Source organism: Neolamprologus brichardi, chromosome 5 (assembly GCF_056152115.1).
Source record: "Neolamprologus brichardi isolate AB-2024 chromosome 5, ASM5615211v1, whole genome shotgun sequence".
Lineage (NCBI taxonomy): Eukaryota > Metazoa > Chordata > Actinopteri > Cichliformes > Cichlidae > Neolamprologus > Neolamprologus brichardi.
The window spans coordinates 20,513,420-20,528,474 of NC_142108.1; the positions used below are offsets into that span (position 1 = coordinate 20,513,420).

General features: G+C 39.3%; 2 protein-coding genes across 7 annotated transcripts in view; one reads left to right on the forward strand and one right to left on the reverse strand.

Moving 5' to 3' along the window:
- Nucleotides 1-3,846, forward strand: part of ca16b (carbonic anhydrase XVI b) — a 114,578-nt gene extending 110,732 nt beyond the window's left edge. The window contains exon 29 of the mRNA XM_006783103.3: nt 608-3,846. Within this exon, the coding sequence (XP_006783166.1) occupies nt 608-754 (147 nt within the window). The 3' untranslated portion in view covers nt 755-3,846. The remainder of the gene's footprint in view (nt 1-607) is intronic.
- Nucleotides 3,847-4,588: 742 nt separating this feature from the next.
- Nucleotides 4,589-15,055, reverse strand: part of cadpsb (Ca2+-dependent activator protein for secretion b) — a 66,439-nt gene continuing 55,972 nt past the window's right edge. For all 6 annotated transcript variants that reach the window (XM_087840845.1, XM_006783102.3, XM_006783101.3 and 3 more), the window contains 10 exons: nt 14,883-15,024; nt 13,960-14,121; nt 12,512-12,667; nt 12,218-12,365; nt 12,037-12,111; nt 11,846-11,929; nt 11,540-11,572; nt 11,263-11,370; nt 6,216-6,320; nt 4,589-5,886 (listed from right to left, as the gene is read on the reverse strand). In XM_087840845.1, coding sequence (XP_087696971.1) covers nt 5,710-5,886; nt 6,216-6,320; nt 11,263-11,370; nt 11,540-11,572; nt 11,846-11,929; nt 12,037-12,111; nt 12,218-12,365; nt 12,512-12,667; nt 13,960-14,121; nt 14,883-15,024 — 1,190 coding nt within the window. In that variant the 3' untranslated portion in view covers nt 4,589-5,709. The remainder of the gene's footprint in view (nt 5,887-6,215; nt 6,321-11,262; nt 11,371-11,539; nt 11,573-11,845; nt 11,930-12,036; nt 12,112-12,217; nt 12,366-12,511; nt 12,668-13,959; nt 14,122-14,882; nt 15,025-15,055) is intronic.

The following is a 15,055-nucleotide window of genomic DNA, read 5'->3' on the forward strand; positions in this document are numbered from 1 at the left end:
ATTTGGATTGGGTTGCTAACACCTTTTGCATATCAACGTCATTAGCTTGCGATTGACATTGTTGCGTTTACAGCTTGTTCTGCTGCCCCCAAGTGGCCAGAAAGTCAATTAATACTGCCTTAAGCTGCATTTACTGCTGCATTGATTATTTTCTTGTCAACAGCAGGCAGAAAAACAGGCTGGCAGATACACAAATTGCCAGGTGTCTTCACATCAAGCACGCTTTTTCATTCAGCAGAGATGGAGCTCCATTAGTATTCTTGGCTTTGTCCAGTTTTCCTTAAGCTCTGTTTTCTTCACCAATTCCTGACAAAATGTCTTTGGCTTTAGCTGCTAAATGCCTCATGGTGTTCACCATCTAGTATTATTTTTTAAAGCTTTCTATGGTATGTGGTGAGAATTCACAAATGGATCGTTTGGGCAAAAAGGCTGGCGAACTGGATGTTTCTACTTTTTAGGTGACGCACTGCAAAAGTCACTTTCATTCAACTGTTTGTAACAGAAACGTCCTTTGATGGTGGTACGTAGACATGCTTGTGACTATATTAAAAAAATTAAGTGATCTTTAGAGTGAACTTGGTGCCTATTTTTGTGTTTGTGTGCACAGGAGCAGTACCAGTACCTTTACAAAGCCATGCTCAGCCTGGTCAGTAACCGAGAGTGTGGCCTGAGCCCCATGCACATGGACACTAATGGGGCGGTGGTGATCGCAGACGAGTCGGACCCCGCAGAGAGCATGGAGTCGCTCGTCTGAGGACATTCTTACAGGCACTTAATTTGTAAAAATCCGAGAACATTTCTGAGGCCTTTTTGCCAGACTATTGATTAAAATGAATAACCTTATTACTTTTTATACTGATAAAAGTTTTTTGATATTTATGTTTTTGTCCTTTATTTCTTGTCTTAAATGTTATCCTGCTGAGCGTTTGCACCTGTTTTAAGTTGACACGAGGAATAAGCAGCTCTGTCCAGTTTGCACTATACTATCAGTGTTACTGCCTAAAATCCAGTGAGCAAAAGTATGACATCATTAAATCCTGGCATCGCGAGGAAACTCGGATCTTGGACCGCGCTGAGACAAACGCGAGGCACGAAGGCCGGGATGCGCTGAAGCGATCCACTTCCTGATTGTCTCGGAACAAAACTTCACTTCATTTTACAAGCATGAATTATGTCACTTTATCACTTCAGTCAGACTAACTGTTTTGAGGCTCCGCTCCACAGGGGTGAAGCTTTTTTATCTCGTGAAGAGACTCACACCTGCCTATATATTATTTCCCCAGTATCTCACTGCTGTCTTGTAAAATGTACCTATGGCTTATTTTGTTAAAGTGTGTTACAACATCTAATGTGAACATTTATTGCTTTTTACAGGGATTTATATTGTTATATTGTTAAATTGTTTTGTAATATATATAAATATATCTATAAATATTATATCCCTAATAGCCAGCCAATGATTGTTTTTTTTTTTTTTCTTATTTGTCCACCTGCCTTGGTGTAAACTTACTTCCTTTTTTTTTTTTTTTTTTAAATAAATGGAGATCTGTAGCTTGTCATGTATTGCCTACAAATCTCCAGCTGTGTTTTTCTTTATTTTTTTTCAGCATTTCTTTGAGCTTTTCTAACCCAAGCGGTCCAAGCTCAGCTGTTAAACATCTGTACCAACAAAATGTAATCGCTCTACATCTTTTTTTTTTTTTCCATGTGTTTTTGCAATGCAGTGGATGTAACGAGAATTTATTTTTGACGCTGATCAACACCAAAATTGAATAAATGAATAAATAAAATTCACGTCAAAGTGAAAACAACTGGCGGCGGATTCGTTTTCAACATTTAAAAATCCAAATCCCACATTTTTCTGCACAAACATTCAAGGACTTCAAGGCCACATTCACAGAGGGATCTTTGGCAGCATTTATAAGTTGGTTAGGTTGAGTCATTAGAGGATATGTGCATATCAGTTTTGTGGATAATGATACTGCAGTTTTGTTGTCCTTTCAAATCCTGCCAAGCTGATGTGAGCAAACTGCCAGTTTTTCAAGACTTAATCTGGACTATATACATATATCTATATACATATATAGATATATCTATATATATGTGTGTGTCTCTCTCCATTCATATGTATACACAATATATCTATATATATAAATCAAAATAAAATATGGTGCATGCCTGAGCTTGAGATGTGGAGGTGAGCCTTACAAGCATAAGGTTTGTTGAAGCCCTTCACAGAAAGTAGGCAGAGGGACTTCGAGACAGGAGCTAAAAGAGGATAAACTGAGGGGCTGTTTTAAACTGTGAATCATTCAAGGCTACTCCATTAGAGTACCACAATAAAAAAAGATGAAGCAGGAAATGAGTAGAAATCGCTCTCAATTAAGGAAAGTCATGCTTTATAGTTCATTGTTTTACCCAATTTTACCACAGAGAAGAATCCCCGCCAGGCATCCTGGTGAAGATGTTATTCAGTGCCTTGTTCAGATGTTTTTGGGTTTTTCTTTTGGATGATAGTTATCTTTGTTCGTAATGAAGTTATTGCAGGAAAATGAACTAGGACTTGGACTTCATGGGACTGAAATTGCTCAATGTACTGTCATCACAAAGTGGATTAACTTACGGAAGGATGGACTATTTAGATTTTATTAAAAGGGGTGAATGTGTTTGCAAATTAATCGATCTGAATTTGCATTCAAATTCTTGAATATCTTGATATGGGTCATTTTTCTCACCCTGTTGATCAGTGTCAAAAAAAATTATGTTACTTCCATTTAAAATTGTAAACAAACACTGAAAAAAGTCAAATTAGGTGAAATCGTTCTGTGGAGGTGGGGGGAAGGGGTGCTTTATTTGTAACCAAAGATGTGGTCCCGCTTTGGAACATGTTATTGGTTTTATCCTGAGATCTATTAAACCAGATAGAATTTGAAAATCCATATAGTTAAATCTCGCAGATTTCCACTGTGGAAAGTGTGAACTTATCCTTTGAGCATGTTTCACTTCTAGCCTCAAACTCGCCTTCCACAAGCTCAAGATCAAAGACTTGTGTGACGAGGTTTCAAATTCCGACTGTAAATTGTATTTTATCTGGACTTTACTGCGTTAGTTTGGAACTGTAATTATAACCCATTTTCAACCCTTAACATTCCTCTCTTGGTTGATTTTTGTGTTTTCTGAGATCGATTTTTTTTAAAATTTCATTTGATTTTTTTTAACATTTTTTTTTAAAATTCATCTGATAACATTTCCTTTCCATCCGGGAGTTTGCTTAATCCATTGAAACCCCTCTGACATTTGGAGAAATCTTTTTTTCATTTTTAAATTTTCACCTCGTGTTGGTGTGTGTGTGTGAGTGTGAATGCCAGCATCTTTCTCTGCTCACATTTGAAACACAAGTGCTGTAGCTTCACGCATTTACTTAAAAAGGAAAAAAAAAAAAAAATCTGTAACCTTTGTGATCATAGAAGTTTATATTTTCATACAAAGATTTGGTTTGTACAGAGGACCTGTAACAGATTGTACTTTTGTGAAAACACCTCAGCAAAACTCCAAACGAAGCTGCCCTTCTGAGATCCGCCATGACGATTTAGATCAGATATCAGATATGTTGGTCTCGGATCACTTCAGCTACGCTGGTCATTAACTCTAATCTGTAACTTTCAATTCAAAAAAAAAAGAAAAAAAAAAAGGTTTTGTCAGTCACATTACGTGTTTATATGACAGTATCATAGTTATTCCTATGATGCTATTATATACCATATTATAATATACTGTCATTTAGGTAAATTGTATTGCTCTGCATTGAATAAAGTCTGGCTTTGGGTGCACTGCATCCTTGTATTACATGAAGTATGGAAAATAAAATAAGGAACCTGCTCTCCATGTCGCCCCCTGCTGTCACACTCTCGCCGAACAACAGTGGTGGAAGAAGTACGCACAATCCTATGTGTTAATATATGCAAGTGATTTGCTCATTTAAATCTTTATACACCGCCGTGTCAACCTATCACATCCTCTAATTCATATTTATACTCATGATGAAATGACTGTAAAATCCTTATATATCGAGTAACCCGAGCTATGAAATAAATGTGGTGGACTGAAATATTTCCCTGTGAAATGTAGTGGAGTAGACATATGAAGTGGCATAAAATTGAAAATCCGAATGAGCTGAAATGGCACCATAGGTTCATTTTCCCCTAATGCCGCACTTTATTTTGGCAGAAATTGGCACTGTTTAAAAGTATTGTAAATTAGGGGTGGGTTTGAGTCGCCTCCGGCTCTTTTCTCTACTCTTTCTCTCTTTTGTTTTGCTCTGAACTGTCACTATATAAAAGGTTAAAATGGATAAATATGTGCTAGGAAAAAATTAGGCATAATTTTAGCAGTCCACACGCTCAATTTAATCCTGTATGAATGTACAAACTACAATACAGAGGGGAAAAACATATATTACAGAATCTAAAGATCACGGATATCCTCATACTCAAAACTACTAAATGTTGTAACTTTGCACCAGGGACTCTTTGTGTTCAGTGTTGACGGTTGTGTCCCAGGTACATCTTAGGAAACATGACAGATGATGCACATGTACAGTAATTTTTATTTAGAGGCCACAGCTCTTGCATATTACAACTGTTGGCTTTCATAAGGCAAAAGCAAGAATGAATCCACCAGCTAATTCACACAGAAAACAGAAAGCGTTTGGGGAGGGTGGGAACCCACGGGCATGCAGCAATGGCTCAGAATGCAATGTACAGCATTTTATATTTATATATATTTATATAATATATACAAAACAACAGTGAGACCCAAACAAATGCCAGACATCTCATTCTACACAATTACAGAACAAAGACGGACCAACTTTTTTTTTTTAATAAAAAAAATTATTTTTGCTCTTTTTCCTTGTAAAAGTGCAACTCAATTAAAATAGAACCTGTTTCAAGGCCTTTTAATGTTGAAATAAAAATAGAATCTCCCGAGTTATCAAAATGGAGCTATGAGAATATTGCATCTCTAGAATACCCACTCGAAGTTCAAGATTCCTGTTGAACCATGTCTAATTCGTAATTGAGATGAGATCACATAGCATTGACACATGATAAAAAAATGCAGGTCTAGACTTACTGTCGATGTTAAGAACAGTGAGTAGACGACGGTTTATCTGTAACAGCCGTAAACAAATACAGAGGTTTTATTTTCAGTTCGAAGCAGTTGGCGTTCACTTAAAAACAGACGAGACAAAGAAAAGGGTCCACACACTCATCATCACGACAATGTACCATTAATGAATGTAGAATACGACAAAGAAGCGCCATATAGGATTGCATTGGACAGGGACACACCTATTAATCTCACTCAACATTGTCAAACAAATGGTTCTCCATATTGCTTAGTAACACATAGAAATGAATTTAGAAATGAATGAATCCAAGATAGGTGCTATCTTTATCATGACACAGCTAAACTGCCAATCATGGTTATTTTTTTTTAAAACATTTTTATTTTGATTTTCTTCAGTATAAGTACTATTTTTATAGTTAATAGTTCCTTCATAGGCATTTCGAGCTGACAAAGAGGTCCTAGAGTGGCTATCTGAGTTGGTACATGCATCGGTAACCAGGCTAAAGTCAAAAGTGTGAAAGGGAGGGGGTCGGGGTGAGGGAGGGTCTTAGAGGGAGGCCGGGGCTGAAGTCTCGGTGTCTAGTCGTCCTCTTCGTCCTCCTCGTCGCTGTCCTTCATGGAGATGCCTTGCATGCCTCCTTCCCTCACCGAAGCAGCGGCCTCCTCCATGGTCAGCCTGTTGCGCACCGTGTCGTACATCTTACTGTTCAGGGTGGAGTCGAGGACACCCTGCAGGCGGAAGTCCCGGTACTTTTTCTGCAAGAAGACGAATATATGTCACGTGACACACTTCCTGCTGTGTTTGAGACAATTTACTGTACTGAAGAAAAGGTAATTCAGCTCAGTTTAGCACTGATCCCAGATTTAACCTTACCAACAGGATCTGAACATCTAAACCGGCTCAAGAAATGTAAAAGTAGGGTTCCAGACAAGATATTTACTTAACATCTATCAGTAAAGAGGTTAGTTTAAGGTGCTACTACAAAAGAAAGTTGACGTGAGATACATGGAAGTCAGAGAAATAGTGAAACCATGGGCCAGCTTTTGGATCCACGGATAAAGTTTCCAGTTTATCAACACCTTACCTTTGTAATCCTGATGAGGATTTTTAACTGGTAGACGTGGAGCTGCTGATCCATGCGTTCAGTGAGCCAGGTCCCCAGCAGGTTCATGGTGGCAGTGTACCATTGCTGAAACACAAACACAACACTCTCCAGCAAAACACACACCCACACACGTACTAAAGACACCATGACAGAAAACTAACCTTTAAGACGCAGGTATAAAACCAGAACTAAACATGTACATTTCATCATAACATCAGCATTCAGTCACTCGGATTGAAGCTCAGTACAAAGTCTGTATCGCACTTCACAAGAAAGCCATTCTTGCATGAGTCAGAACGAGCAAATAATGCAAGTTAAGAGGTTTTTCGAAAAAGGGGAAATCATGTTCAAAATAAATAAAATCTCACGAGCCACAGAAGTATTACAAGCTACAGAACATGGACGTGCTTCAACTGTTTCTTTTGATCGTAGATTAAAAGATATAATACTCCAACTTTTACAAGTCACATTGCCTCATCTCTTCATCGCGTGCTTTTAACTCGGAGTTCCGGACAGCATTAAATATAAATCACTGAACCGAAATCAAAGTTAAACTTTGGAAGTTAACGCTGGTGCACTAAAGTGGTGACAACTTCAAACTGTATGGTAAAACATTAGACTTGCTACATTTCTCAAACATTTCTCTCACTTTTTGGGGGTCTCTAATTTGGATGAAAAGATCAAAACTGGTCCAACGTCTTTAGGTAGGATAGCACAACGAATGGGAACGGTGAAACAGCCAGTCTGGCTTTAACAATAGGTAAGTACATTCAAAAAGCTCAAACATAATTAACATTAACATTAATTTTTTTAGGTCTGAGTAAGAGAAACATAAAGCATAAAACATGAAGCAATAAACTGTCTCCTTGCTTTGACTTCATCCATAAGAAATATTCAATTATTGTCACACTAAGGACTAAAAGTGAAAGCAGACCTTACTGAGCTGTGTGCCAAAAACTCAGGATCCACACTGCTCTAAACACTCGGTGTCATGATGTTAAAAGTGAGGAGATATAGTTAATTTGGTTGTCTCAGACACAGATGTGGCTGTGAGCACAGGGTCTCTACCCACCTTATGTCTGTGAGGGGCAACCAATCAGAAGAAAACTGGCTTCAAGGGAGGGTAAAGGGAGCCAAGACAGCTTGGTTTTTAGACAGTGGGTGAATTGAGCGGCTCCACCAAGGGCCATTAAACAACAGAAGATGATTATTCTGAGCAGTAAACCATGAAAAGCTACAGTAACAATATCCAAGAATTAAAATATCATTTTGAAATGAGCAAAATAGGTTCCCTGTCATAGAAATATGCACTTGGGTCATTTTACTAAACAACAGACTTATAGGCTTATCCTAGTGGTCAATAAGACACACAAAAAAACAGAAAAGCTTCTTTGGTGTCAAATCCCCCAACGACACTTCGCACTAAACCAACAGATGGAATCAAATTAAATTCTATGTAATGTTTACTAAAGTAAATGGAAACTGCTTGAATTTCATTTAGTGATCCCAACACACTCAAGGACACAAACAGACACACACGCAGTTCACGTTTCACGTTTACCTTTTACACAAGGAAACTGCATTTATAGTGCTACGAAGAGATGGAAGGAGCAAGTTTGTGGAATTTCCCTGAGTGCACTGATATTACAGCGACTTGAAGGAATTAATTAAAAAGAGGGAAGTCATAACGCATTGAAAAATGTATCTGTCTTGAACTGCAATTACCTTTTCAACTTCTAAAAAATGTTCAAGTCGATATTTTGTAACAGCTGCATGGCCCATCAATTACTGAAGGCAATTACTAAGCCTTTATTTATAATTTATTCAAGTGGAAACGTGGTGCTACGTTTGAAATGCCCTACACTGTGGATAGAAAACTACTATGGGGAATTGAAATTATAGTTTTGACACGGGTACATTAGCAAAAGAAAAATAGAATGAGAGTGAGTAAATGGTTTGCAGGCAGGGAGCAGCGGTGCTGTTTTCTTGTACCTTTTTCTCTCTCGTTTCCTTGGGGTGGCAATTTTCCAGACTGCACCAAAGTTACAAGAGAACAGCACCCATGTTTGATAGAAACGGGCGTCATACCTCCAAAAAAGGTCAACTTTAAACTTGTGAGTAGGCAGGAACGCAGAGAAGCTTTACAAGGCCCGAATTAGAGGTGGAAGGAGTTAGCTTAGTTGGTGTGTTTTTAGTTTTTAGGTTGAGGTTTATTGAGATCAGGATTAGGTGAATGGTTGAAAGGTTTGAACTTGCAGATGCCTGTCCACTTCACAGTCGAGTTGAGCGTGCAGTGCATGCAGACTTCGCGGGTGGGTGGGTGGGCGGCTGAGTACGTGCTAAGGACGACTGCTCTATGTGCAAATGAGGCAGAACTCTGAGGAGGGTCATGCTAGAAGATGTACACAGGAAGATTATTTGACTCTAAAATCATGCCAACCAACATAATGTGATAAAACAAGGCAACGCAACGCTAGAGATAAGTGCCACTTTTTGACTAGAGGAGGCAGCAGGAATGAAGTTAATCAGAAAACAGGAGATTAAAAGGACTGAAATAAATCAGCGTAAGAAAGAGAGATAAAGTAGAGCCTATGCAGCGTCTAGGAACGACTTCCACATGCATGCAAATGAATGAATGGAAATGCATTCAAATCAAAAAGGAAAAAACATTGACGGCTTCGAACTTGCTAAAACTGAAACACTCACAGCTCAAAACAAAACAAAAGTCAATTTCAACACAACGGTGCTGACTAGGATCTCAGTTGGGCACTCTGGGGCCACACGGGAGACACAATGGGGTAAAAAGCTCCACAGTAGAAAAAATTAAGGACACACGGAGACAGGGGAGCCAGTGTGGACCTCAAAGACAAAAGCAAAACCCACTTCACAACAGCATCACTCCTGGCTCCAAATAAAAAAAGAAGATTAAAAAAAAAGTCATATTCATCTGGCACAAAAATAGAAAACCATTGTCTGTCAGACATAAAAACGTGACGTCACTGCCTCACAGAAAGAACTGAGAATCTGTCAGACACACAAAGCAATCACGCGCCTGTGGAGACACAGGTCTTTACAAACAGGTTCTAAATGACATGAAGCAGACACATCACAGCATTATGTGTTGTTTGAATCACACATGGAGGACACATTTATGTCAATGTATCCCATTAGGATTATGTTTGGTAAGACAGTGCTCTCTTCCCCCTGTAACACACTGGTTCCCAACAATTCACATCCAAGTCATGCCTTTTTATGAACCCTCATTAGACCTTATACTTTTTTAACCTGCATCATGTTTTCTTCTTAGGTTGCTTTCATTAATGTTTCAAATCCCTGGAGGCAATGGAAACAGCCGTGTGGAAGTTCAGCTGCAGTTTAGCAGCGTGGGAGTTACATAAAACTGACTAAAAATGGCTCGGACCTCAGAATACTAACAATAGAAAGCTAAAGTAGATCTATTAATGCTCCCAGTGCATAAAAGTGTAAACCTGGTCCGAGCAGGTGGAAGTTATTCATCATCTGTTCTCATCATCTGTGTAAAAACAACAATAGAAAAGGAAGAAGGCTTTTGTGCTGTTTTAGGGACTATATTTATATTTGAAAAAGCTTAGTCTTTTGTGCTTTGTCCGGTTTGTTGTTTGTCATGTCTCGTTGCCCTTCGTTTCTCTTTCCCCTCACCCCAATTGTTCGCAGCAGATGGCTGCCCCTCCCTGAGCCTGGCCCTGCTGGAGGTTTGCTTGTGTTAAAAGAGTTTTTTTTTTTATTGTTGTGTTTTTTGCCACTACTATCGCCAAGTGCTTCCTCGCAGAGGATCAGTGGGTTTCTTTGTACATCGATGTAGGGTCTTTACTTTTATATAAAGAGCCTTGTGCTGACTAATGCTGTGATTTGGTGATATATAAATAAGCATGAATTGAATTCATTTTTATTAAAAGATAAAGCGATCGGTAATTGCCTGCAGTTTAATTAAAATATTAATGAGTCAAACATGGATTGTTTCCCAATACCTTATACTCCCGAACTTATAACCCTCTGTTTTTTACTCAGTTTTAGCTTTTTTTTCAAAGCATGTTTTCATTTTGTGTTCATTTTATTCCCTTTTTTACTTTCTCCTGGGGGATGCTTTGAATTGCAATGTTTATTTAAAAGGTGTTACAAAGATAAATTTGCACTTTAGGACTGAAAAGTCTGTTGCAGGTTATCATTTTTACTACCAGTGCATCTATTTTCATCTTTCTCTTGCATTTTATCTAAATGATGAAATGTGGTTTATGCTTACACTGCTGTTCACTCACCTCAGTCTAAGTTGTGCAACAGACTGCTCGGGGTGTAATTAAAAAAAGGGGAGTGTGATGTCTCATTTCTGTTCATATTTATCATCATCGTCATGACTGATCGCATTTTCCTTGGGTGGTTGGGAACCACTGTTCTAACAGATCGAGGGTATTTGCCATGTCAGCCTCTCAGATTGACCCAGGCCCGTCCAGCAGTGCATCATTCACCCAGCGTTTTCATTTCACACACAGAAACTGCACAGGTGCTTCACTGTGGACTGATGACAAAAGGACTGAGTGGATTTTTATTTTCATTCAGGAGGCTGACATGTTTTGTGTGGAAAGCATCTGAAAGCAGAGGACAGTGGTGACTTAAAAAATACAAGAACTCGGTGTCCTGGCGTATGATCAGTATGGACAGTTCTGTTCTTTCCACAGAGAGCACTGCTTTAGATAATCCTTTCTGAGGATGCTTTTATGGACTCTTTGGTAAGTAAAAGTTTGATTTTTTAATACACAAAGGCCCAAAAGCACTGTGGCAATGCACACCAGAATGCAGAGGGCAGCTGAGATTCGGAAAGAAAAGAGACAGAGAGACAGAAAAGTCGAGAAGGGATCAGAAAAGCCTCTTCTTCCAGGCAGAAATACATTTCCTGGTCTCAAAATGGGACTTATCCCTCTCTGCCCTGTTGTTTTGCCACATTTTGGAAGGCCCCTCCCTTTTTGTGAGGAGGAGACGGCATCTTACTTACATCAAATAACCTTTCTATATACACCTCCTCATTGACCTTATCACGAAGCATATCCTGAGAGTGGCGCACAAAGGTCACGTAGCCGTCAGCTACATCCATTCCAGGTTTCTATAAGAACAGACAAAGAATAGGGTCACGACTCAGGAGAAGAGCAAACAAGCGGCTGTACCAATAATTACTGTCTTCAAAAAGGTAGAACAAAATCACTCAGATGATATTTTGTTCAGCTCTTAATGCTCACAAACAAAACAGGAAAGTCGGAGGCTGTTAAACTTACAGGTACATCCACATATTTTGAAGCAGCTTTCACCTGAAAGTCGAAACAAAACCGTCAAACAGTGGCTGAAAGGTGAAATGTTAATTATCGTCAGATTCATTAGGGCTTGGAATATTTTACTATTAAAGATACAAAACTAGAGTTCTTTTACCCTTTTTTAACCCCCCATGAGACAAAAAAGCAGGCTTTCAGGAAATAAATTCACTGGATTTGGTACTAAGTAGTTTTTCAGAATATAAAAGGATTTTTTTTTAAAGAATAGTTTCAAGGAAAATAAACTGAGGAAAGAAGAAAGAAAAATCTTACCGTGAATGAAAGGAATGAAGAAAAGAGAGTGCCCTCATCATATCTGGAAATTTTGGCCAGCACTCCCTCCAATATGGCAACAAACTGAAAAACGAGAGGAATCATGAACAATCTAATAATCATATTTTTAAAAAGTCAAGTTACATTTTTTTCTATTATTGTTATCAAACTAAGCTGATATTAAGCTGCACCTTTGCGACCAGAAGCTGAATCATGTCCCTCACACTCTCCTCAATCAGCTCGTCTATCTGGGAGTGGAACTGTTTCTGTGGAAAGCAGAAGAATTTCCAACAAAAGCATTCACGTCGGCAAATTAAAAGCACAAAGCCTCATTGTCCAACATGCAATCATTGCCCCAGATGAAGTTTTTACCTCTTGGCCCATCTCCATAGCACACAATTTTGCTGATTGGTCCTTGGCGTCCACCATCACGTTGAACATGGTGCATAATGTTGGAGAGATGCGGAAATCTGTGGACTTGCTGCTCTTTGCCAGCTTGGACTCAAATGCCATCCTGGTGCTGCAGTGCAAATTAAAAATGATACACTCTAAAATGAAAATGTGCTGCAGATGTTCATTATGCAGAAAACAAACTCTTTGCATTTTGGAGCTTTTGTGTCTCTCGCAGTTTGTCATCATCTCACGCACAGTCACACAAATACACACCGTTTGACACAGTTCTCGATCATGTTGCTCGACATGAGCTTGATGCGGCTCTCGAGGTGTTTGGCAAACTCCTCCTCAGGCCAGTGCAGGTCCCTGATGAAAGTCTGGAGGGCATCCAGCTTCCAGAAGAGGTCCTCCGATGTCCCGGAGCCATTACTGCCATTGACCCAAACACACATACACAGGTCAGAAGACAAATGTCAACCTGTTTCCTGGGGAGGGTGGGGGGATTAAAGGTTTGGAGGGGGTGGGGGTTGTAGTGGCAGGAGCAGAGGTGGATGCTGTGCCGCTACACTTTTTTTTTTTTTTTTTACACAATTTTGCTCTGGCCATATACTGACTGGTCCACCTACGTGTCTCCTTTCCTGTTTGTTCAGGAGTTTCTGGACAGTCAGTTTATGGGTGAAAAAGGAGTGGGAAGGGTTTACTGTAACAGATCAATAACCATGCTACAGAGTATGATTATTGACTGGTATGTGAAGTGGCCACATGCAGGTAAAGTCACTGCAGATACAGCAGCTAATCACACAAAGGAGTAGGGAATGGAGGAAGTGAGGGAGGGCGTGCAGAAAAAAAAAAAAAAAAGGCATTTATAGTCAGTGTCCAAAAAACATTTAAAAAAATCTCCAAATTGGCTTCACTCATCACAGGCCCTCTCTCAACATCCATGTCCCCAGGCTGGTGGGACCCCTGGAAGGATTATCAAACAAACCATGCAGACCTTTTTAGGCATCCTGAGTAGAGCTGATTGGGGAAAGTGTTACATTTAGAGTGAGGAAGGAAAGGAGATAAAAACAGAGGCGGAGAGGTTTGAACTCCTGCCTCTAAGCCTCTCCACTTTATCATCTCCACTCCAAGCCGCTCTGTCTGCCCTCCCAATCAGACTACTAGCAGGTGGTTAAGGTCAGAGATGAACCTACGGCCATGTACAATCTACAATTCGCTAAGCATCACTAGAGCAAATGTTTGTGGACAACAACTCTGGGGAGATACACATTTTGTACAATGGAGATCTTGATGTTTCAAATGGGGAACATTTTCTGCACGGTAGAACTCCAATAGCCTTAGAACTACTTTTTTTTTTTTTTTGGCTTGATTCGTTTATTTTTTTTTTCAGCCTGTATCTCCACACCTCAGCTCAACAGCATGCATGTTGAGACAAATGAGAGCATTACAGCCTCTCATTTTAGAAAGCACGTCCCCATCTACTCTAACACCTCTCAGTGACCTTGGCATGAACATGAACAGCAATAAGTGGCAAGTATTCACAAAAGAAAACCGATTCAGATTTTGTTGAATTTAAATGTCAGTTTCGACTTCATTTACATTTTTTGCTACAGTTTCAAAATTTGGCATATCTTTGTTTATTGTCCTTACTCACAGGCATCTTCATACCAAGGTATCTCTGCTTTCTCAGTAAATCTAAAGTGAACTAGTTGAATACACACTCAGAGTCATATATAGCAGCCATCCATGACGGGGTAGAAAAGCTAGGCATTTGTGGAAGGTTAACTGATAGTCCTGCTACTGGCACTGGCAGATTTGGTACTTTGGGAATTTGGAGGTTCACATTTGGTAGATTCACATTGGGCAGATTACTTGTTAAACTCCTGCAGAAAAGACAGACAAAAAGAAAAAAAAAGAATCCATAACAGTGGCGTGGGAGCTGCAGAAAGCAATGTAACACTCATCATAAAAGTAAAATCTGAAAATATGTGAAGACTGGAACAAAGAGTAATGCACATAAAAGGGACGGTAACTGTCAAAGACTCACATTTTACAAAAATACTCAAGAGTAAAGAGAGCTGGACACACACATAAAGTATTAAATGCAGCGATAGAGACAAGCAAAGTAATACCGAAAACCAAAAAAAATGAACACGAATAAAGACCAAGAAAATACAGGTTACCTTAATACACCTTAAATATAATCTTTGCAATGAAAGGAAAACGTGAAAGCAGACATATTAAAGCCACAACAAATAAAGTAGCAACATAACACACTGGAGGCAATTTTTTTTCTGGTAACACGTCAAAGCACACGTCATGAATGTTAGTTCACACACAGAACAACAGGGATACTATGTTTTGCCCTGACCCCAATGTGTCGGCAAGAATTGGTAAGACACATATATTAATCAAGCACTATTTTCAGAATAACAAACCAATTTCTTCTACAGGATAAAGAGGTTGCTCAGCCCACACTTGGCTCGTTCTTTAAAAGTGAAGCTACAGGAAGCTTGGATGAACATTACAGCTGCGCTACCAGATTTTTCAGCCTCCACACAGTCAGTCAGTCTGTCATCTGCATAAAAAAGCTTTGCATCTCCAGCCATCCTACAGCCTAGCTATAAAGACGGAAGCTCCTTACTTTACAGGCTCCCAGGACTCTCTCTCAAAGCCCTTGTGAATTGATTGTGCGATGGAGGACTCCATCAGATCCACATATCTAACCACCAGAGGAGCATACAGATCTTGAAGATGTTTGTGAAACTTTCCATTGCACAGATGATCTATGATGGGGGAAAAAGCGTGTTACAAAAG